Here is a 23,908-nt window from a genome sequence, read left to right as displayed (position 1 = left end):
GATTCCAAACACAAGATCCAGGTTCTCACCAACACTTTGTTATTTTCTGCTCTTTAAAAACCTTATAGTTGTTAATATTGATCCTCCTGGGGGTGGAGTGGTATCTCATTGTGGCTTTATTTGCACTTCCCTAAGTAAGTGATGCTAAGCATCTTTCACATGCTCATTGGCCATTTGCGTATCTTCTTTAGAGAAATGTCTGAGGTTGAAGTCCTTTGCCTATTGTTGGTGGGATTGCCTTTCTGTTGGCAAAGCAAAGGAGTTCTCTGTGTATTCTAGATGTTAACCCCTTGAGAGAGATGGTTAGTGTATGTTTCTCAAGGGCAGAAAGCTATCTTAAGTTTCTTTTAATTCCCCCAAAGCACTTGGTGCATAGTAGGTCCCCGAGAACACCAAGGCACACTCCAGGAGCTGCCCAGAGGTAGGGAGAGGCAAACTCACTCCAGAGGGAATATGAAACCTTTCCGAGGCAGGCCCCAGAAGGGAGGCCAGTGGAGCAAGCCTTGCTCCCAGAGTCACCCTGGGGGCGAAGAGGAGGGAATGCAGTGAATCAATTGCTAGTTTTTATTAAGAAGAGAATGAGGAGGGTCCCCCCTAAACACCCCCTGAAAGAGACAGACTGACGGTCAGACCCAGGCTGTCCGAGGCTTCCGGCAGAGAGCAGTTGTAGGCAGGCAGTCAGCTGAGCATTTGAAAGAGCCTCATGTGGGAGAGAAGGCAGAGGTCCACACCACCTCTGTGCCCACACACCTGCTAAGGGGGCTGGGGAGGGACCCCTGCAGCTGCAGACCTGGGGACTTCACTCCCACCTAGCCAGCAGGTGGACCTTGCCAATGAGCGAATCTCTGACCTCTGGACAAACACACTATGTTGGGCTGCCCCTTTCTCCCAGGTGTGTTGATTATAGGGGTAGGAAAAGGAGGTCACGGAGATGTAAACAGGGATTGGGGTGCTGGGCCACCTCCTTCTGGGCGTGCTGTGAGGATAAGGGAGGGAAGGAGGGGAGACTGCGGGAGCCAAGCTCTGGCTGTGGGGTCTGGAGGGGAGGTCTGCCCTCTGTTGGGGGACGCTGGGCCTCCACCCTTATCAAGGTGGGCTGGGGGCGAGGGGTTCTACGGCTTCAGTAGAACACCTTCTCCAGATACGAATTCAGGAACATCCCAGTGGGGTCCAGCTTTTCCCGGATGGCGCAGAACTTTGGAAAGGCAGGATACATTTTCTCAAAGTCCTTCCTGGTGCAGTTGTGGGCCTGTGGAGACAACCAGAAGCAGCGGGCCTTGTCCCTGGTGCCTGCAGCTCAGCAGGGCTGCAAGGCAGCCACCCCAGAGTCCCCAAGCCTGTGTGCGAAACACCCCTCCCCCAGACGCACACGCAGGTGCACCACGTAGAGACCAAACAGAAGGGAGAGGGTCCTGGAAGGCACAGCAGGAAGGGGCTAGAACGCAGCCCTGGATTGCTATTCCCATTGCCAAGGGCAGCGTGCCACAGTGGAGGGGCTGTGGTTTCAGTGCCATGGAGCGACCTCACTTTCCTGTCTGTTAAATGGGTTCACTGATGCCTGTGCCTAATCCTGCTCATAAGCTTCCTATGAGAATCAAAGTGAAAGACTGCATTTCTCTGAAGACCGGAGAGCACAGCAGTCCTGGTGTGTTGGAACAGAGCGCAGGGAGAGGAGCTGAGTGTGGGGGAGGATCAGCCGCAGCGTTTCTGATGGTTGTCCTGGAGCGCTCTGGGGGAACAGGGGGAGAGGCGCCCCCTGGTAGAAGCCACAGCTCACAGCTCTGCCCTGCTGCTCTGCCCAGGAGTCCTACCTTGGCCCAGTGGGGCCTGCCCCCGAACTTCTTCATGATGGTCTCGTAGGCTAGCCAATAGTCCAGCCGCGGCACGTCCTTGCCGTAGGGCCTGGGGTGGGGGACGACAAAAGGAGGTGAGCCCTGCCCTTGCCCTGCATCCAACCCAGTCATCAGGTACCTACCTACCCAGTCTTGGCACGTGGGGTGAGGATTAAGGCTGACTCTACCCCCAGGACATGGACAGCGGCTATCCAGCGTCTCCAGAGCATTGCTTATCCCCAAAGAATTCTGAAGAGTGTATGTCCCCTTGTGTATTATTAACTGGTATCTGAAAGTCATTGTGCCACATATACAAGGGTGGTTCCATAAGATGATGCAGCTGAAATATTCCTGTCACCTAGTACCTAGACAGTGCCTTTTCTGTTCAGCTCCCTTTACATGCACAAATACCATCGTGTTACAATTGCCTCCTTAGCCACGTGCTGCACAGGTCTGTAACCCAGGAGCAACAGGCTGAACTACAGCCTAGGGGAGCAGTAGGCGGTACCACCTAGGATTATCTAAGTGCACCCAGTGATGCTCAAAATGACAAAAGCACCCACTGACAGTTCTTAGAACATGTCCCCATTGTTGAGTGTCGCATGATTGTATGTGTGTGTCTCCATACACATGCTCAGTGTTTTAGCTATCTTTTAACAGAACCTTGGAAGCTCAGGATACCCTGGTTCAGGTCTGGAGAACGTGGTCATATGACCTAATGGACAACCCAGTTCTCACCGCCTGGTCAACTGGCCAAGTCAGACTGACTGCCTGACAGAAAAGTCTGACTTCATTTTTAAAGATGCAGATGAACATGTTGAGATGCATTCCCCCGCCGACCTCCTCACCTCTGAATGGGAATTCACAGGTAGGGAGAAGATATAGACTAGCCACAGATGGATGGGGTGCGGGGCTCACCAGGAGTTTGCTCCTCTCTGATGTGAGCCACTGCCCCTTTAATCAGTCATCCAGAAACTCTCTGTCCTGGCTCTTTGGGATGCCCTCAGCAGCAGTGCTCTCTTGAATCATCCCCTGGACACCCCCCCCCCCCCCCACCGAGGCTGGGTCTTACACTGAAGAAATACACTCAGGGAGAGTGAGGGGGTAGTGTTCTCATGCAGTCAGAAGGGCAGTGATGGACGGAGGTGGAATGGGGAGGCAGAAATTTTATAATGTTTGAACTTCTACTCCCCAGGGACAGGAGCCTCTTCCTGGAGCCTGATGCCCTGCCCAGAAGGATGAAGACAATGCAGCCCTGGGAATGTGCCTTGCAGAGCCATCAAGAGGGCACGTGCATGCACACAGGCACCTGGTGTCAAGCAGGATCCTCTCTCCTGCCAAACTGATACCCAGCCTCGGAATCTTTCTTAACCCGGCATTCCAGGCTGTCAGGATCCCTGACCAGAGTGGGCTCATGAGGTGGACTATAGCTGTCATTCCATAATATCTGCATCAGAGTTATTCCTAATTGATATTAATTCATAAGCAATATGAACATTACATTAACATAATATAGACTAGCCACATCTATGTCATCAGAGCCTACAGAGAGGAAGTGTCATAAGGAATTCAGAGAGAGAGACCGTCTCCAGCTGTCAGAATAAGCAGAGTCCCCCTAGAGAAGGTGGCGTCCGAGCCAGCACTGAAACACTGAGGAAGGGCACTTTCAAATCCAGGGGGACCTCCTCCCACCTGGCCCAGCCTCTCCGTGAGCCCATCACCTGTACATGATGATGTTCATGTAGCAGCTGTCCCTCTGGAAGCAGGGGCTCAGCAGGATGTCATCCCCCCGTGTGAAGCGCACCTCCACGGGGTAGTGGGCCACCACCTTGGGGTGGGCTTCCAGCATGGTCTTCAGCTCCAGGAGGGCCTCCTCGGTCTTCTCTCTGCGCTCAGTCCAGGGGGACAGAAGCCAGACCTCAGAGAGGAAGGGGCGAACCCCAGGCTCTGCATGGTGGTGACAGGGCTCTGCTCTGGGGTGGCCCACTGGGTACAGCTGCCCCAGGACAGGCCTACCTGGGAATGGCCCAGTCCTGGACGTGCTGCTTGAAGCGACACTCGTAGGTGAAGATCTTGTGGCTGAGGTTGCTGTTCTCCTTCTTGCGGGTGAACAGCAGCCAGAAGAAGAAGCGATTGATCCAGCCCACGAGGCAAGGCAGGAAGGTGCTGGAGGGGACGGGGAGGGCACATTGGGTTCTGCTGAGGGGGCATCATAATTGTAATACCTGCATGTGTTGTGTGCCAGCTGTATGCAAGGTACTCATTCAACACTCGTGTGCCTTTGTGGCTTATTTACAGCTTGGAAATCCCTCCTCCAGCTTGTGGCTCTAAACCATTTTCAGTGGCCGCATGGCCAACCAGGTGAGGGGACTGTAACTTCATGAGGGAGGGCCTCATCACATCACCTTGGACTCCAGGAGCAAGAGGCCTGATGGTTTAAGCTCTTGAGACAAGAATCAAAACTATGTCTCAGGCAAGAAAAGCTCGCTTTGGTACCAGGGATCGAATCGAATCCCTAGCCCTTTTTTAAATTTTGAGACAGGGTCTCACTAAGTTGCTGAGACTGGCTTTGAACTTGTGATCCACCTCAGCCTCCCGGGCAGCTGTGATTCCAGGTGGGCCCCGCCCCACCTGGCCTAGATCACCTGCTCTAGCAGCTGTGCCCTCCGGCTCTGTGGATTCCCCACCCTTGTCTCCATTCCCTTTTCTAAAACAGTCACTGTCAGCCCCTGGAAGACAGGGCTGAGGACACGGGTCCCTTGTCTTCCTGGGTAACTATGGTGATGAAAGTTCCTTGCATGCTTTCCACCAGTGCCCTCTCAGTTTGGCTTGGGGCGATGGTAGGACCTGACTTGTTGGATCCCAGAGACAGGCCTTGGTCTAGGACTCCAGTGGCAACCCTGTACCCTTCATCCATGGTTCGCCTATTAACGGCTATTCAGATTGTTCTCAGCCTCTTGCCACCTCAGACCACACGGCAATAAATGTCTTTGTCTCAAACCTCACCAGCTGGTCGGGGCAAAGGGCAGGAGGGGTTTTAATTTCAGCAGGTCATTGCTGGACTGTGGTATTCACCCTCCTTCCACACCTTGGGAAGCCTGGATTGCTGTAGAGTTAAGTGGCCAGTGGGGACCAGTTCCTTGGATGGGGTCTCCAGTCCCAAGTTCTTGTCCCTGGAAATGGAGCTAGAACTGTCCAGGTAATTACCAAGGGAGGGCTCTGCGCTTCCTGGGCCAGGAAGGAGCTGCCACCTGGCCTTCCACTCCAGGAAACTCACTCGCCAAAATCTGTGTGTACACACACAGGCAGGCCCCCACACACCAGGTCCTTTTTCCTCTTTATAAACGAGTTAAATGCTCACCATGGCTAGACTGGAAAGGCAAGAACACAAAGGAAATTCCCCAGGCTGGAGCAGCATCTCGCCCAGGGCCTGTGCATCTGACCAGGTGGAGGGGAGGGAGGGGAAGCTCTCGGGTGGGCTGTGTCCTGGCTAATATTTATGTTTGCCTTTGGTGGTGGGACCGCCAGGACATGCATTCCAGCCTGGTCAGCCTGACACCCTGAAGCCCTGGCTCTCCTACATCATGATGTGCTCTCAGGGCTCAGGGACGTGGGAAGGTGGGGACGGTCCCATTCTGGGACAGCGCTAGGTTGTGTCCTTGAATCTGTATAGTCTTGTGTATGTTCAGGGCTGTGAGCAGAGAGGCCAAGACAGGAAGGAAGATGGAGGAAGCAGACCTCAGGTTGGCAGCTGACAGCTGGGGCAGGGGGTGCCAGAGGGGGACAAGTCCTGGCATGGGGCCAAGGGGCAAGGTCCAGAGGTTCTTTGTGGGGACAGCCAGTGCTGGGCCTGGGGGAGCCACCAACCATGACCCTATGGGCACCGGCCAGCTCAGGGTCCTGCTGAGCTGAGCTGGCTCTAATCACCGTCTGGAGCCACCAATGATTCACTGCAGTAGGTGCTGGTGATACAGGATGAAGGAGGCCGTCTGCATGGTCATGAGGAGCTGGACAGAAAGACCAAGAACTTTCAAGGAGGCAACTTTGTGATCACTAAAAAGGTGAGGAGCATGGAGGGGGACTAACTCACTGGAGTGCATAGTGAAGGTGGGAGGTTTGAGCTGTGGGTGGAGGGGTAACTGGGAACCCACCAGGTGGACAAGAGAAAGATCTCGGAGGAAGAAGAAACCCCAGGCCCAGCACTGTGGTGCACACCTGTAATCCCAGCGGCTCAGGAGGCCGAGCCAGGAGGATTGCAAGTTCAAAGCCAGCCTCGGCAATTTAGTGAGGCACTAGGTAACTCAGTGAGACCCTGTCTCTAAATAAAATATTTTTTAAAAAAAGGCTGGGGATATGGCTCAGTGGATAAGTGTCCCTCAGTTTAATTCCTGGTACCAAAAAGAAGAAGGAAGAAGGAGAAGAAAGGAGGAGGAGGAGGAGGAGGAGGAGGAGGAGGAGGAGGAGGAGGAGGGGAAGGAGAAACAACCCCAGGAGCAAAGTGTGATTTCATCCCAAGGCTAACAAGGCAAGAGGGGAAACCGGTGAAGGGTGTGGACTCAGATCCGTTCCCACTTCCTGAATCAAATAAAAATTTACTACAAAGCTGCAGGAATCGAGATGGTGAAGGCTAAGGACTGACCTATAGATCAAGGGAGTAGAATTGAGAGTCTAGAAAATCACCTTGACATATTTGGTCAATTGATTTTTAACAAAAGTAGAAAGATAATTTGATGGGAAAAGAACAGCCTTTCAACAAATGGTGCTGGGACAACGAGGTATCCACAAGGAAAGAGTGAAGTTGAATCCCTACCTCAAACCATAGAGAATGATCAGAGCAACAGAAGAGCTGAAAGTCTAAACTATGAAACTCTTAGAAGAAAATCCTTATAATCTTGGGTTAGGACTTTTTTTTTAGAGACAATAACACAAAACAACAACAATAAAATAATAAATTGGACTTAACGAGAATTAAAATTATTTGTGCTTCACAAAACACTATTAAAAAAGTAGAAAGACTAATCATAGAATGAGAAAAAATATTTGCAAATCATATATCTGATAAGGGACTGGATCCAGAATATATTTAAAAAACTCTTAGACTCATCAGTAACAAGTCAAATAATCCATTTTTTAAAATGGGCAAAAAAATCTGAATTAGACATTTCTCCTCCAAATGTGGTACACAAATGGCCAATAAGCACATGAAAAGATGCTGAATGCCATTATCATCAGAGAGATTGTAATGAAAACCACGATGAGATACCACCTTAAACAGGATGACTTTGTTAGGATATGGAGAAATTGGAATCTTCGTAAATTGCTAGTGAGCTTATAAATTGGTAAGTTCCTTTGGAAATCTGGCAATTTCTTAAAAAGCTAAGCATGGAATTGCCATCTGAGGCAGCAATTCCTCTACTAGGCATGTACCCAAAGAACTGAAAATGAGTCCACACACAAACTTATACATGAAAATCCCAGCAGCATTATCCAGCGGCACCCAAAAGTGGGAACAATCCAAATGCCCATCCACTGAAGAATCAGTAAACAAGATGTGGTCTAGCCCTACAGTGGAATATTATTTGTCCATAGAAGGAAAGAAATAGTGACATATACTGCAGCACAAAGAACCTTGGAAACAATGCACAAAGCAAAAGAAGCCAGTCACAAAGGTCACATACCATCTAATTTCATTACATGAAATGTGCACAATAGGCAAATTGATAGGGACAGGGAACAGTGTTTTCCAGGGTTGGGGTTGGGATGTTGGGGAATGCTGATGGAGAGTGATAGTAATGTTCAATTAGATGGAGGGCCTGGTTGTACAACACTGTGAACACACAAAGAACTGTTAAACTGCCCAGTTAGAAGGCTACAACTGCATGGCTTGAGAATTTTAGTTTAATGAGGCTCCCATTTGCCTTGAGGCAGGAGGTGATATCATCTAATTTGTCTTTTGGAATGGTCAGCCTGGCTACTGGGTGGAGGGTGCAGGGTGAGGTGGGAGGAAGAAAGGAGCCGTTCTGGGGCTGTAAGGACAGTGCCCGGGTGCAGCACCAGAGAGGAGTGGATGCATTTGAGGGAGATCCAGCAGAGGGGCTAGGATGACCTGAGGACCAATAGATGACAAACATGCTCATCCTAGACGTGCCAATCATCTGGTTCTACAGGCCCCTAAGCAGTGTCCTCTGGAGGGGAGAGTTGGGCAGACAGGAGCCAGAAGTAGGGTAAAAGTGAATGGCACCTCTCAGAGCAAAGGATAACAGCCAACACTTGGTACATCCTCCATGGGCCAAGGGTTGCTTAAGAGTTTTACCTGATCTCACTGGGGCCTTGCAACTCTGTCATGAATACTATTACCATTTCTGTTTTATGGGTGAGGAAACTGAAGCATGGAAACATTTTGCAACTTGCCCAGTCCTGCTATGTAGAACAGCAGGAATCTGAAGACAGGAAGTTGGACTCTAGATGGAGACTAATTCCTAATGTATTTTTTCATGGTCAAACCCAGGGAATGAGTCTTACGCATCAGATGCCAGACACTTCATTGCAAAGATGGACTGTACTCAGGCACCTATCACAGGGTGACATCACCCCTGGGGAATGCACACAAGACTCTGGGAGGATGAGAGGAAACTCTTCATTTGGCCTGGGAACAGGTGGAATGGCCTCCAGGAGGAGAGGAGATGTCAACATCAGAGAAGGGACAAAATGAAATTCTCCATTTTCTTATCTCCTGTCACTGGAAGGTTGACCCAGGATGAAGTATCTCCACATGGTGCCCATTATGTGTCAGTATTATGTCTCCTACTCTTAGCCATGCACCGTTAGGAAATAAATCTGCAGTCCTGGTGCCACTGGGATACTTGCTTTGTTAAAGTGACTGACAGAGGGTCAGTCCCAGGTAGACCCTGATTAAGGAGCCTGGAGATGATTTCATCAATGCCTGGGCACATCTGTTATTTATTTGTTCTTAGGTTTAGACATTTCAACTTTTTAAATACACCATGTGTTTTTTGTTTTTGTTTTAATATACTTTGGATCTATCCATCATCCATCCATCCATTCATCCATCATCCATCCATTCATTCATCCATCATCCATCATCCATCCATCATTCATCCTTCCATCATCCATCCATCCATCCATCATCCATCATCCATCATCCATCCATCATCCATCATCCATCATCCATCCATCCATCCATCATCCATCATCCATCCATCTATCTATCCACTTGGCCCCTTTTCTCCTTCCCTCCACCCTCTGGCCTTGCTGCTTGCTTCCTTACACTCAGCCATACTCCCAGTTCCCTGATTGTCAGGATGGCATGAAGTATCATCCATCTATAATCCATCCTTCCATCATCCATCCATCCATCCACCATCCATTCATTCATGCATTTCTCTCCATCTCCACAGTCACCACCTCATCATAGGCATTATTTACATGGGCTTGCAGCTTCTTCTCACATTCCCTCTTTCTCCTTCCCAGCCATCCCTCCTGGCAGCTGGATGGCTCATTTTAAAATACTTCCTCCTTCAAACTCTTCTAATGACTTCCATTGCCCTTAAGGTGAGCCTAGGGCTCCCCAGGTGATTCAAATGTGCATCCAGGGATGCAAAATTCTGCCAAGACCCAGGAGACAGACACAACTTGCATGCATAAAGGTAGGGGCATTATTCTTCTGATGAGCTACATCTTTAGCAGCATATGGCAGTTGCAGAAAAAGGTTCCTTTGCATTCCTACCTGGTCCAGAGCAGGAACTCCAGTAAATAGAATCCAACAGCATAGTCCCAAAACCAGTTGGCTGAAGAAGAGGGGGGCTGGGAAGGAGAATGTGTCATCAGTTCAGTGCCAGGACTGAGCTGCCTCCTGACTTTTGGTGTCTGGGATGTGGCTGTGCAGGAAGGCAGCAGGGGTGGAGAGTGGGGGGTGCAGCTGAAAGCCTTCCCTCCTGGAGGCACAGCCAGGTGCTATGCTCTAACCTTTGGTTTCATGCTTTTTTCTACAAGTGTTTATTCATTTACTGTGCACAAGGCAAAGATGTTCATCCATCTGTCCTTCCTCTGGAAAGCCCACAACCCAGAGGTCCAGCAATCACCCTTTATGAACCTGTGCTGCCCCCAACAGGAGGGGTTGTGGCCCCCTCAAGGTTAATCTGGGTGATGGCTTTGTTTTCTGAGAAGCAGCCATTGGCCAAGGACATGGATGAGATCAAACTAGTGGTTTCTTCAACTCTATGATTGGAGGTGGGGGCAATAGATATAAGAATAGATATAAGAAAGGTTTCTGAGGTCCAGCCCAGCTGTCTAGGACTCTCACCTGTCCTACCCTGTCCTCTGCTTCATTCTCCCTACATGTAGGCTGACTCTGAACACACCCTAAGGGTCCCCCTCTGGATACACTGGGTCCCACTTGGCCCCCTTTCTCCTTCCCTCCACCCTCTGGCCCTGATGCTCGCTTCCTTACACTCAGCCATACTCCCAGCTCCCTGACCGTCAGGAAGGCATGAAGTGTCAGTCATTCTGGGGCTGGGTAGAACCCTTTCCAAGACGCTGGGCAGGGCCAGGGGCACCGCCATACCTACCTTGTTGGTGTGGTCCTGGTAGATGATGCTGACGTTCTCACTGTGTGGGAACCAGAGGAAGCGAAAGTACTCGGACTTCTTCAGATGGCTGTCCAGGTTGTCCAGGACCTAGAACAGCACGAGGAAAGGGAAGAGACTGGTGGTCACAGAAGGCGAACACTGGAAATCAGGGGCCAGATGTTGTCTCTCTCTGGCAAAAGGAAATACTTAAGATTGCCCACACATTGCCAAATGGCACAGAATGAGTCTTCAAATATGCTGGGTATTAAGATGGTCCACTTACGTGATGACTTCCCTGATAGCTTAGGGGACACAAGTGACTTCTTGTGTGTCCTACTTTAAGCAATTACTAGTTTGGGAGAGTTACTTATCACTCTGCTTCAAGTTCTTCATCTGTAGAACCAGGACTGTCACAAAGATTAAATGAGCTAATGGCTAGGAAGTGCCTAATGTGATACCAGGCACATATTAAGCATTAGGTAGGCATACACTACAGTTTCTAGAACAGTTACTCTTATATTGTCATTGTCATCATTGCTATCACCATTATCATTATTTCTTATCCCCTGATGCATAGTATTTCTTTAATGAACTGCTCTGAAGTGGCTCATCATTGACACATTGAAATAATGTCACAGGTGAATCATCTCCCTGAAACCCATCAAGCAGGTATGGGTCAAGTTGTGACCAAATATAGCTTTGGGGGTTGATCTCCAGTTGTGGGGTTGGGGGAAGAGCTCTGGTCTTGGAACAAGTTCTGGATTCAAGTCCCAAATCCCAGCGGGGAATGTAATGGTCCCCTTTTCTCAGCTCTGATTCCTGAAACACACCTATGCAGCTTCCCACCTGGGATGATTCCATGATGGAAGGGAGACTTAGCACTAAACTAGGCACAGTGACTCTGTGGTGCTCATCCAGCACTAAGTGGTTGTTGACTGGTGGCACCATCCCAACTCTTCCACCAGGACTTGCAAACTGTCCTGTCTGGAGAACGAGGGTCCCTGGGATCAAGGATTTCCTAGGAGCACCATCAAAGGACTTTAGTCTTGCTGTTTTGCTAGCTATTGGCATGAAGGTTTCTAGTGGGTTCTGTCCCTCAAATTTAGAGTAATAATGCTATGGGATTGTTTTTTGGGAATGAGTTGCTATGATTTCACGTGAACCAGGCTACAATGAGTGGACAATGCTGAGAATTTATTGTAAAAAGGCACAAGGACAGCTCCTTCTCAGCAGCACGTTCACAGAACTGGGCCAACATCTGACCTCACCCTACTGTCCTGTATCATGAAAAAGCTGACTCTGACCCTTTCTGGGCTTGAGAATGACTGCTTCCTTTCATAGGACTCTGATCGGCACCCAACAACCTTATTGAGGTGTCTTTAGGAGAACCAGTATAGGGGGGCACAGAACTGGATCAGAGATGAGCCCCATCCAGCCAGGGTGGGAGGAGATGGAGAAAATCTTGGAAAGGGATGATCAATGGTCTTGATCAACTGACCACCCCCACTGAGTTACTTGAGCACTTCCATGTACTTCATGGATCCTGGGGGAGCAACGATGCCTCCGAGGAGATCTCTGCACTGCAGAAGGATCACCCAGCAGCAAGAAGAAGGGGATAAATGTCAAGAGGAGGGGATAACATTTGTGAGCCAATCAGGTGTGACCAGGATATCCAGCCCGGAGAGTCCAGGATTGGCTCAGACCCTGGACTCGGCATGCACCTGTCAGCAGGGTAGGTGTTGGGGACAGGAGGAGTTGGGGACTGTTTCTGCGAGGTGCAAGGGCAGTAAGGAAGGAGAAGCCACCAAGGACACTGGCTGACCCGTGAGTGGGAGGAGAGAAATCCCGCTCCCCACACCCTGGGAGGATGAGCTGGGTGGGCTCCTGTCCTCCTCGGGACAAGGCCCAAGTGCTCTCAGCAGATGCTCCAAAGGAGGGACATAGTATTGCAGTACACAGCCCTCTGTCCCAGCAGAGGGGGACAACAGGGGACAGTTTTGCATCCAAGTGCTTCACTGGCTCACAGGATGTCAGACCTGAAAGACCTCGGGAACATCAAGTCCAACCTCACCTGTAAAACACTATGAAACTGAGGCCCCAGATGTTTGAGGCACAGGATCAAGGTCACCCAGAGAAAGCAGCCCAGCCAGGCTCAGGGGCCTGGCCTCTCCCCAGAGCCCATTTCCTTTCCCTTGAGAGTTTTTGTTGTGTAATTATATGTGTGTGCACTTGTGGGTTCTGTTTTAGCAGAGGGGATTGCAGTTGTTTTTTCTTAGAAGTCATCATAGTCTTTTAAAATCAAAGCCACTGGGAACTTGGAAACAATTGAAACTTATCAAATTGGGAACTTTGAAACATTGCTTAAAAGTTTCACTTTGAGTTTTCAAGAGTGTCCTAAGTTACAAGTCTCCATGTGGAGGTGAGCTGCAGGCTCATGGACAGCTGTCAGCTGACGAGTGAGCATGTATACACACGTGTGCATGTGCACGTGTGTGCTGGTGTGCATGTTGGGGTGGGGAAGCAGCCCAAGGTGAGGCTCTAATGGAAAAGGGACTTGGCGGGAATCTCAACCCATCTCAGTAAGGCCAAAGGGGAGCAGAGAGGGTGGCCTGGTGTCAAAGGACTCAGCAGCTCTGCTATCTGAAAAGGAACATGGGGTGCTCAGGCAAAAAGAAGCAATCCCTTTATCTCTGGGCCAAAATATTCAGCTTCAAAATGATTAAGTTCCGACCCAAGCCAGAGGCAGAAAATCAAATTCAACAGCCAGGTGGGGCTGAGCCCCTTTCTGACCGGGAGAGGTCACTACTGCCCATATCTTCCTCACATGCGATTTTCATTCACCCCTTAACCTGCCGGTGCTCTACTAAAGCTGTTCTCATGGAGGTCAGCAATGGCCTCCTGAGGATCACCCAGATCTGGGTATTGATCCTTGAGCCCCTGCAGCACTGGCTGTGAGGCCCCTCCAACATGGAGGCCAGCCCCTGTGGCCTTGGGAACCCGGCCCTCTCCTTCCTATCTTCCTTCCTGTCTGATTGGGCCTAGTTTCCTTCACAATCCCTCTTCACCCTCTCATTCCCTGAGTGCTCCTGTGTCCAAGGACCTTCCCCTCTCACCCACACCCCTCTCTTGGGGTGGTCCACACTCTCACTGTCAATTGCCCAGGAGACTCCTGACCTCTGCTGCGGGTTGAGTATTGCTCCATTTCTACCCCAAATTCTTGTGTTGAAGTCCTAACCTCCAGTTCCTCAGAATGGGACTGTATTTGGGGACAGTCTAAACAGGCTATTCTTGGGTGCCCGGTTCCATGATGGCGGAGACTTCCACTGCACAGGGAATCCTGGACGTGTCCTCTTCTGGCTCTCATCTGGCCCTTGTCCCCTGGGGCAGGCCCCCTTCTCGCCCGCCTGTCTGCCACCTGCTGCAGTTCCTCTGGGGTTTACTGCCCAAAGGACTCAGGCCACAGTCTCCCCAGGGCTAAAGAAAGGGGTGATGAGGTCAGACCTCGTAATTCATGGGGACCATGGGGACTGTCAGTAGGATGTGGCTGACTTGCTGAAGTGTCCTCCATTTCTCTCCTGAGGCTGAGCAGTGGTGAGCAAGGGACAGTACCTCCTTCAAGGTTGAGGGGAAGGACGTCTCCTGCAGGTGGAACTGGGGCACGCACTGCAGGGTGATGGTGAGGATGACTCCCAGGCAGCCCAGGTGCACCCGCGCGGCCTGGAACACCTCTGCGTTGCTGGACTCGGAACATTCCAGAATCGCCCCATCAGCTGTCATCAGAGTCAGTGCCACCACCTGGCAGTCGGAGAAGAGTCACACTTCAGAACCCTGCTAGGCCACTGACCCCACTTTCCTGTTTGCCTCACCCAAAGGACCACATGGGACTTCCGCACCCTGTCTCCTGTCAGACCAAGGCCTCTCAGTCTCAGAGCAGAAGGGGAGCAGGGACAGGCAGGCTGGGTCCGGGTGGGCACAGCCCTCAGCAGCTCTCATCCCATAGGTTCTGAGAATGGCTGCCTCACCCTCTGTGCCTCGCAGCCAGGAGGCAGGGAGGCTCCCTGCCCAGAGGTGCTCTGGGGGTGGACCCGGCTGCCATTGCCCAGAGCTCCGGGGAAGCTGCTTGGTTATGGTTTGGATCTTGAATGTCCTCCCAAGGTCCAGTGTTAAAGACCTGGTCACCAGAGCAGCACCGTCCAGAGGTGGGCTTTGGGGAAGGGATTGGATCATGTGTGGGTCGATCTATTTAATCCATTCAGCTTGTAGCTGAATTCACATCGGGGAGGCGGGACCTAGTGGGAGGAAGGAGGTCCCTGGTGGGGGGTTGACCTTGTCCCTGGCCCCTTCTCTCTCTGCTTTCTGCTGCCGGGAGCTGAGTAGCTTCCCCTGCCACACCCACCTGCTGTTCTGTGTCGGCTGTGGAGCTGGCCCACATGCACGGAATCCTCTGAAACCCAGTCAAACTAGGTCTTTCCTCCTCTAGTTATTCTTGGCAGGTATTTTGGTCACAGTGACAAAAAGCTGGCTAATACAGAAGGCAAAGTAAGAGCACGTGTGCCCCTGGGTCAGGCCAGCCCTGCTGTCCCAACTCAGCCAGGTCCCAGCTACTCCTGGTCTACATGTTGGCCACGCTGGGCCTTCCCCTGCCTCAGGGACCCCTTTTCCTGAGGAACTCCACTCTCCTTCTTGGCCACACCAACCAGACACTTGGGGTTTCTGCTAGTACTTCGAACTTTGGTTAGAAATGGGTGACAGCATCTCTACCCTTGACCCCCATTTCCAGAGGGACGCTCTTTCACCACTGTTGAAGGCCTTCTCCACGCTCTGCTACCTGCTAATTTGGATGGAAATTGCTTCTGACATGTAGTTGGTGGCTCGGTGGCTCAGCATGAGAGAAAAGATACAGCCGAACTAATTCTGATTAACAGTGACCAAGGACCAGAGAGGAGAAACTGGCAGAAATGGGGCATGGTGGCATCTGTGGGAGTGAGGACATCGTGTTAATTTTTACAAAAACCAGATTCTGTCTAAGATCCAGAGCAGCAGATGAGAGCTGGCCTGTGCAATGCTTCGATGGGACTTAAACACCATGAAGTGTGGACACTGTGTTTACAGATGGACTTTCATGTTCTTTCATCTCTGTTTCCTTAACTGTGAAATGGGTATAATAGCAACAACATCTCAGAAAGTGGGGCGAGGACTCAAAGAGAGAATGTGCCATGCCTGAGGATATCTGCCTAGTGTAGAGTGGACACTAAAGTTGTCAGCTGCCATAGGCCTGAGATGCAAAATCCAATAGTAAGCAACTCCCCATAGTTTCCAGACATGGCTTCCAGGGCTTCCGAAGAGAGGTGGCCAGGGAATCCTGCATGCTCTCTCAGGATGTATGCTCTCTCAGGATTGCTTTTGTTTTCTGCTCATCATTTTGTAGAAACTTGCTTGACATCAGTCCTGGACAATGGGCTGGGACTATCGCCAAATGTGTGTGTGGGGGGGTGGCTCTCATGCTGTCCTCAGCCCCTGATACCACTGGGCTCTCCTGGGTAGTAAACCAGCTTTGAGCAGGAAAAGGCAGAGTCCATGGAGGACTCTACCCACCTGCAGATCAGCCCCTCTTAAGACAGATTGTTAAGTTAAAGCTATTTACTCGGGAAGGTTGGCTCTGGACACAGCATCCTCTGAACTGCCATTTGGTGGCTGTCCATTTCTTGTGTGCTACCTGAGGGTCATTTCCCATACACCATCTCTCACTCTTCATTTTAGCTGATGATTTTCACAGCAACTTCTAGAAAAGCTGAGCAATCTACCTATGTGCACCGGCCCAGGGAGTGGTGGAGTAAGGTTTTGACTGCAGGTTTGAGCCCCAGACCTTCCCCAAGCTGGACCCTCATGAAGTTCAAGAAGTGTATTTATGGAAAGGCCAGACATCCCTGGCCACCTGGATGGGTTCTATTATGGGTCATCAGGCTGCTGTCCTGATCCCTGACCCCATTTGCTAAACTGAACAGTCCCATCCCTGGAGGGCCCCTGTCTCCCTCCATCAAAGAGGAGATGGGCTGAGCTCGAGGTGCGCAGACGCTGTGCCTGCCCTGCCTATGGCAGCAAGGTACCCACCTGAGTGGCCAGGATGCCGTGCTTGATCCCTGTGTTGTGGGTTCCGGATCCAATGACGCCACCTGCTGTTACATCTGACACAGCTCCCAGGCTGGACTCAGCAGGAGGGAGTAAGAGGGACACCAGAGACCAGTTAGGCTTCTCAGGACAACAGGCCCCCTGGATTGAGTGGAGGCCTTACCCACATCTACCCTTGGCCTAGGCAGCACGGCTGGCCCTGCTTCTCTCTGTGCCTCGGTTGCCTCATCTCAGTGGACTGGTGGAGGAGCCGGGGGGCCTGGTGTAGTCTGGGGGGATGCTGCCTGCTTGGGGTCTGGGGTGTCTCCAATCCACAAGACCATTTTCCTCCAACCACCCACATCTTTCCACTGGCGATGGCACATGCTTTCACAGACTCCTCTGCAGCCAGCCTGGGAAGTCTTGTGGTTTCAAGCACACACATAGCCCAGGAGGGTGGGAGCTGGTGAGGAGAGGACGAGTGGGCCCCACCACTCTCTGCTGGGAAACCTGCAGGGGTTCCTTGGGGACTCCAAGATAAAGCTTGTATCCCTCGGCCTGGGGCTCCGGGCCCCAGAATGGGTAAGAGGAGCTCTGTGGGCACAGGGGACAGACCCATAGGGGAGCAGCACCCTTCGGGAGGCGTGTGCGATGGGGGTGGGAATTAGAAACTCTTGCCTGGATCTCAGGGTCAAGGAAGAGGAGTGGAACAGGAGTTTAAAAAAAAGAAATCCAAAAACTAACTTCTTGGGAATTTTTTGAGACATTCGGCACGAGCTTAAGGGAGAAGGAAACAAATATTTATTGATGGTCCAAGGACAGCCAGGGCCATGGGGCTACACTGTGGCTACCTAGCAACCCAGGTAGCCTATGGTCCCATACAGAAATGGGCTGGGCCTGGGTCTCACCAGTAGAAAATGGGGGGTGGCATTTGGCCTGGCCCTGCCCCAGTTGCAAGAGGACAAAGGCCTACTTATCCTACTTTCAAGGCCATTTAACAAAGACTGGAAAACCTCCCTTCATATCTTCCTGGGGAGAGGAGATGAGCCCTGGGGGCTGCCCTGGAAGAACAGGAAGAGGATGAGAGAAATGTAAGCACTATTTAGCCTTCCCCTACCCACGCCCTACCCCCTCACTGTCCTGTCTACCCGTGTCCACGATGGCTGGGTTAGCTGGTGATATGGCTCCTTCTGAATATACCAAGGTGGGTAAATGGAGGCCCTCACAGAGGGACCCAGGGGAAGAAAGTCTCAACTTTGGCCTGGAGAGGGTGGAGATAACAGGGCTTGCCTTTCCTTGGCCTGGGATCCCTTCCTCCTTTCTTTTTCCTGATTAATATCTAGTTTATCTTTGAATCCTCCTGCAGGGACCCTGCTCTGATTCCCACCCTCTCACACATTCCCCTCCTGCCAAGGCCTGACCTTGGGGCCAACTGGAGGTCTACAGTGCGCTGGCCACCTGGGTGTCATGGAGGCTGCCGTCTTGCACTGGGCTGGACAGTTTCTGCACCTGTCTGCCCCTGGCTGGGAGTCCTTATGTGTGGGGCTGGGCTTTGCTAGGCTTTGTGTCTCCAGGGCCTGAATGAGGTCCACACAGGGCAGACACTCCAGGACAGTTGGCACTGCTGTGACTCTGAGAGGGGCAGGAGCAGATGGTTTCCAGAGTGCAAAGGAGTTGCGATGCCCAGGCCCTGTGATAAGACTGGGGCACCAAGGCCAAGTTCAGGCTTCTGTGGTGGAGTTCCAGCTGCAACAAGATTGCTACACTAATGTACCAAACAGCCGTCTCCTAATGGTTGAAATGCAGAGATTTACTCCCTTGACTGCATTTGGATGGAGGGACAAGCGAGGCCGTGGATGGGCATGCCAGGAAGCCCTGTAGCTTGGTCCCCATGCTCCTCTGTTCCTTTGAGTGCTTATTTTGCATATCCTTGTGTTTTGATCCCTAGAGTTGCTTACTGAAAATTTTCAGGCACTCTTAATGCGCCACTGTGACACCCTTAGTCAAGACTCTTTTGTAAGGTTCAACTCAACTCCTGCTGCTTTCTGTTCCCACAGAAGAGCCCCTGGACCCATAGGGGATGAAGAGACAAACATCCTGAGGGGGAAGAACGGAGATCCAGAGAAAGAAGGGCACCCTGAGAAACACTCTTCTCGAATCCCCCAGATCCTTCAATGTCTGGCCCAGGCCAGTGCAGGGGGTGGCAGGCAGCCCTGGCCCACCTGGGAATGAGGAGGGGCTCTTACTTGGACAGAGCCAGGCCGTGCTTGTCCAGCTGTGGGTGCAGGTCTGTCAGGAGGATGCCAGCCTCCACGGTTACCTGCTTCTTCTCCTTGTCCACCTGCAAGAGACCAGCAGAGCTGGGAGGCACCAGGCCCCTACCCAGCCTCACCTCAGCAGCCAGGCTCCTTGGGAACATGAGTGTCTGTCCCAGCTGGTGATCAGCCTGAGCCAGCTCCTGCTGCAGGCAGCCTAAAGGGGCATGGGGCCTGAGGGTGCTGGAGCTTGGGTGGAGGAGGAGAGGCACACCCGGGGTGGCGAGTATTTTGCCCAGGCTCACACCGCAGAGCCAGAACGAGGATCCTGCCCACCTGCACAGACTGGGACAGTGGGACTTGTTTGTGTTCCCGTGCAAAGTAGACAACTAAAGAGGTCCTGCTCCCCTAGGTCCTGACTTTCCTAAATGGAGTTCAGATTCTCCATTTATCTCACCCTGGGAAGACCTAGGCAAAGGCCGAGACTGGAAGGGCAGAGACTTAGCATCTGTCTGATGCCCAACCAAGCAACAAAGGTGCTGTCGTGAGATCCCCACAGTGGCCCTGAGCAGTAGGAGCGTCTCTGCATTTTACAGGTGTGAGACTGAGATTCAGGGATTTGAAGTCACTTGCCCAAGGTCACACAAACCCTGGTGGCGGAACCAAAATGAGAGTCCACATCTGTTGGACTCCAAAGCTCATGCTCCTTCCATTGACCCAGAGCACAGAGCTCAGTAAAAATAAATTGCTAGAGCTCAGTCCTCACTAATTAGCAATCAGAGTTAATTACTGCCATGGCTGATATCTTAGCCCAGATGTTTTCTAAGAGTTAGAGACTATCAGCCTGAGCAAATGGGGAAACAGTAAGAGAAACTCAGATCCTTCTAGGGGGCTTGGAGAGGGGATTATTTGCCAAAAATTATAGGTTAGGGGTGCTGACCGAAGCAGGTGAGAAAAGAAGTTCTAACAAGGGGCAGGAGCCTGAGTTGCTGGCAGGTGCCAAGTACAGGCTCTGAACTGCATGGACAGCATCCCAGCTCAGAGCTTGTGTCAGTCTTGGGTCTGTGCCCAGCTTTGCTGCTGTTTGGCTGGCAAGTCACTGACCCTCTCTGATCTTTAATTTCTCCACTTCGAAAGCTACGTAAGTGCCACTTCAGGTCTCTCTGAATTTGTTGTTGCAAGTCTGCCTTTTGGGAATCTGATTCCCTGCTCCAGTTCTAGCAAAGTGGAGAGGAGGCTCTGGCAGGGGAGGGGAGTAGACATCTTCTCCATGGCCGAAGGGACTAGGACGACTTGACCTGAGGCGTCCTCAAATCCAGGGAGGGTTCAAGTGAGGAGTGTGCGAGAAAAGGCCAGGGATCAGGGTGTTACTCTGGGGGCTCAGGGGTGGCAAGGTGTTGAAAACTGGGGGGAAAGGCTGAGGAGCATGTGCCCTGGGGTCTGGGTGAAGGCTGAGGCTGTCAAGCTTGGGGCCAGCAGAGGGGGAGCCCAGGGCCCCCATACCTGGAGAACCCGGTTCATTTTGCCCATGTGGATCATGAAGCCATCAGTGCAGGCAATGTCCGAGGGTGAGTGGCCACCACCCACCACTTTCACCTTCTTGTTCTGCTGCCTGGCCAGGGCCAGTACCTGCAGAGACAATACAAGAGTCAGAGAGGCAGCGGGTGAACCTGCAGGATCCTGGCCTAACCTGCAGGGGGCGCAGGCAGCCGGGAGATGCACCAGGCCTGAGGGACTTCGCCTGACTCCAGACTGCAGTGCAGGTCACACAAGAAAGAGAGTATGGGCCTGGAAGCGGTCCTGGATAGACATCCAAGGGACCTTCCCAATCTGCCACTCCGATATTCTCTCTGCTGCAGCTCAGGGCTCTCTAGAGGCAAACCCCATCATATCCTTACCAACACAAAACCTTCCAAGGGCGCCCCAGGGTCCTAAGGATAAGACACAAGCTCCTTAGCTTGACTACAAGGACCTATGGTCTGCCTCCATGCTCCAATTAGGGCTCCTCAGGGACAATATCAGTGACTGAATTTGACTTTGAACCTGCAGAGCCTACTCCAGGCCTGGCAAAAATAGGTGGCATCTAAAGATTGTTGAGTGAAGAAATAAATGGATGAATGATGTCATTTAAATGAGTCTGTTCACTGTCTTCTCCCTGCTCCAACAGCCTCCTATCTGTGCTACAGAACACTGGCCTTATGATTTATTCCACAAAGCGCTCACAGTCTTCTGAGATCAGGAAGCACAGGCTATGCTGTGCAGGGGCTGGTCTTCGCCAGCTCCTCCCCCTCCCCCCTGCTGCACGGCATGTTGACGGCCACTCACCGTGCTCTACAATAAAGACACCTGTTTAACTGTGTCACACCATTTTCTGGCAGGGATACCTCCTGCTTTTTGTGATTCACAGGGCAGGGGTCTGCTTAGGAACCACCACACATCCCCAGCTCCCTCTCTCTCCCTCAAATAGAGTCTTTTGCCCCTCTGATCAGTCCAAAGCCACTCTGCCTTGCCAGCATCCCTGTCCCCACCTGCAGCCAACACCCAGGACTCTCCAGATGCTCTTCCCTTCATACACTCAGTGCTCTTCCCTACTACCTACTGATTCTTCTCAGAAATCCATGCAAGTGTGAGTGTGGATGAGACAGTGTGCATACATGTCTGTGCACCTGTGTGTGTGCACGTGTGCAGATCACAGAAGAGGACTGAGCAGCGAGTGCAGATCTGAGGTCCTTGGGACATGGCTATGCAGATTAGAGGTGGGCAGGGGCCACTGGCCAGCAGTTCTGGGTTGGGGCTGGGGTGGCATCTTAGCGAGTCCCATTTCTAGCCTTCTCTCCATTGCCAGGGCAGCAGAGCAGAGATGGATACTCACCTCTCTAACCTCTTCCACAGATGTGGGCTGATAGTACATCTCTGGGCAACAGCCATAGGTCCTTGCCCAGTTTTGGAACCGGACCCCTTTATGCCCATGAACCTGTACAAGGAAAAATGTCGTGCGTGTCTCACCAAGTAAGCAGGCTTTTGAAATTCAAGCCCGATTGTGTCTCCCTTACTCCCCACCATTGTGGAGAGGGAAGCCGAGTCGCAGTGGTGGGCCCAGGCTCCTCTCTGCCCTAATCAGCTCTCAGGTCAGGGGCTGACCTAAGATCAAACATGCACTGGAAACTCTAAAATTGTGGGTCTCCCTGCAGGGCCCCCTGATATTGTCTCCTTGATATCTTCTGATCTGATGGACAGCTGCATGGAAAATTCTGCCCATTCTTAGGTTTAGGGGGCTAAATGAGTTCAAGGGCAGAGCCCGAGAAGGCAGGACCCAAGGTGGTCCCTGCTCTGGGCACTTTTCTGAGGGATCCAGCTGTGCTGCAGTTGAGCAAGGCCCAGAGAGGGGACTGCAGGAGCCCTGGTGGCCAGGAGGAATGGCAGCTCCTGGCTCTCAGCTTCCCCACCAGGCTTCTCCAGCAGGGAAGGGGCACATCTGGGAGGCTCGAAGGCAGAGTCTTTCTGGCCCCTAACCCAAAGCACCAAGTCCTGGAGATAAGACTCTCTTTGTTGGACACCACTGTTATAGGGCAGTGTGCTGGGATCCTTATATCTTATTTAGATCTTTTTTTTTTTTTTGTGGGGGTGGTACTGTGGATTGAACTCAGGGACACTTGACCACTGAGTCACATCCCCAGCCCTATTTTTTGTATTGTATTTAGAGACAGGGCCCCACTGAGTTGCGTAGAGTCACACCGTTGCTGAGGCTGGCTTTCAACTGTCAATCCTTCTGCCCCAGCCTCCTGAGCTGCTGGGATTACAGGTGTGCACCACAGCTCCTGACTTATTTAGATCTTACATTAGTGACATGGACTAGGTGATCTTACTCCTGTTTTCAGCAGCCAAAATTGAGGCCCTGGAGGTGAGGTGACTTTCCCAGCAACCTAGTGAAGGTGCTGAGTCCAGCCCAGCCTTCCTCCCCTGCACCTCTCCCTGCACCCCAACGCCTCCCCCAGAGCCTCAAGTTTATGTCAGGAGGGTCCATAGGGCCTCCCCTGGCCCCAAATGTGGCATAATTTTGCCCTCCCACACTTGGGTCATAGTTCTAGTCTGGACACAGCACAGATGGGCTGACTGTCCACACCATGAGCACCTACCATGGCTGCGGTGGTCAGGGGCCTCAGCTGTCTCCGACCTTCTCCAGGAACAAAGCCCTGGGCAGGAGGTGCAGCAGCCTTGGTGCTGGGGCAGCTCAGGCTGGGTCCCTGCTGCTGCACACCAAGGGGCTTTGGTGAAGGCAGGGAGTGTGCGGGACGGGCTCCACCCCCAGCAGGAGTTAGGTCACCAGTACAAACAGCAGCTGGGCCCTGCCCCCTCCTGGGAGCCCCTCTCAGGCAGAAAGGAGGCAGGGCAGGGTTTAGGTAGAGGCTCTGGAAGCAGGCCAAGCTCCGACCCCAACACTCACACTAGGGATTCTGAATCCAGTCTCAAAACTGGGTCACTGGGTTGGGGGTGTAGCTCAGAACACTTACCTAGCTGCCCTGGGTTTGATCCAGCACTGAAAAATAAGCAAACAAATCCCAAACAAAAACTGGGTCCTTTACACCACAGATCAGGGAGGCCGTGATGTGGGGGGCTTGTGGGGGCTTTATGGGGGGCTGCCTTGGTGCCCTGGCCTGGAGGAGGGCCCATGGGCTCAGGCAGTGGTGGCTGAGTTCATTCCTCAGACCTGGGGGATGAGTAAACCTGGATGCTGGTCATCCACAGCTATTAAGGAGACAGAAGAAGATCCTGGGGCTGTCAGAGGCACACCTGTGTCCCCAAGCCAATGTTTCCTTTGAGTTGCGTGCATGTTTGCATGTGCGTGTGCAAACAAAGCATGTGTGAACTGTGCGGTGAGGTGGGAGTGGAGCTGCATGCTCCCACGGGTGACCTACAGGGAGAAGTGTTGTTCATGAGCTTTTAGAGCAGTTTGGTCACAGAAAGGGGGCCCAGAGACAGGTGAGGAGCTGTGGAGGCAATGCAGAGGGAAGAGCCGGAACCAAAATTCATGTGTTTGGAAGCCCAACCCCCCAAGACCTCAGGATGCAACTGTATTTGGACATGGCACCTTTCAAGAGGTGATAAGGTAAGAAAATTCGTTAGG

General features: G+C 52.0%; 1 protein-coding gene across 1 annotated transcript; it reads right to left on the bottom strand.

Moving 5' to 3' along the window:
• Positions 1-1,120: 1,120 nt before the first annotated feature.
• LOC114085865 (L-gulonolactone oxidase) lies at positions 1,121-22,863 on the bottom strand. The gene is made up of 12 exons (XM_027927185.2): positions 22,855-22,863; positions 21,656-21,757; positions 20,287-20,412; positions 18,775-18,869; positions 16,532-16,622; positions 14,030-14,215; positions 10,421-10,528; positions 9,580-9,656; positions 3,849-3,998; positions 3,554-3,718; positions 1,812-1,902; positions 1,121-1,249 (listed from the first exon to the last, which is right to left on the bottom strand). The coding sequence occupies exons 1-12, from the start codon at positions 22,861-22,863 to the stop codon at positions 1,121-1,123; spliced, it is 1,329 nt and encodes a 442-aa protein (XP_027782986.2).
• Between the last annotated feature and the right edge of the window lie 1,045 nt (positions 22,864-23,908).

The sequence above is a fragment of the Marmota flaviventris genome, chromosome 3 (genome assembly GCF_047511675.1).
Source record: "Marmota flaviventris isolate mMarFla1 chromosome 3, mMarFla1.hap1, whole genome shotgun sequence".
NCBI classification, from domain to species: Eukaryota; Metazoa; Chordata; class Mammalia; order Rodentia; family Sciuridae; genus Marmota; species Marmota flaviventris.
The sequence above is the reverse complement of the archived record's forward strand: the minus strand, read 5'-3'. Positions and strand labels throughout refer to the sequence as shown.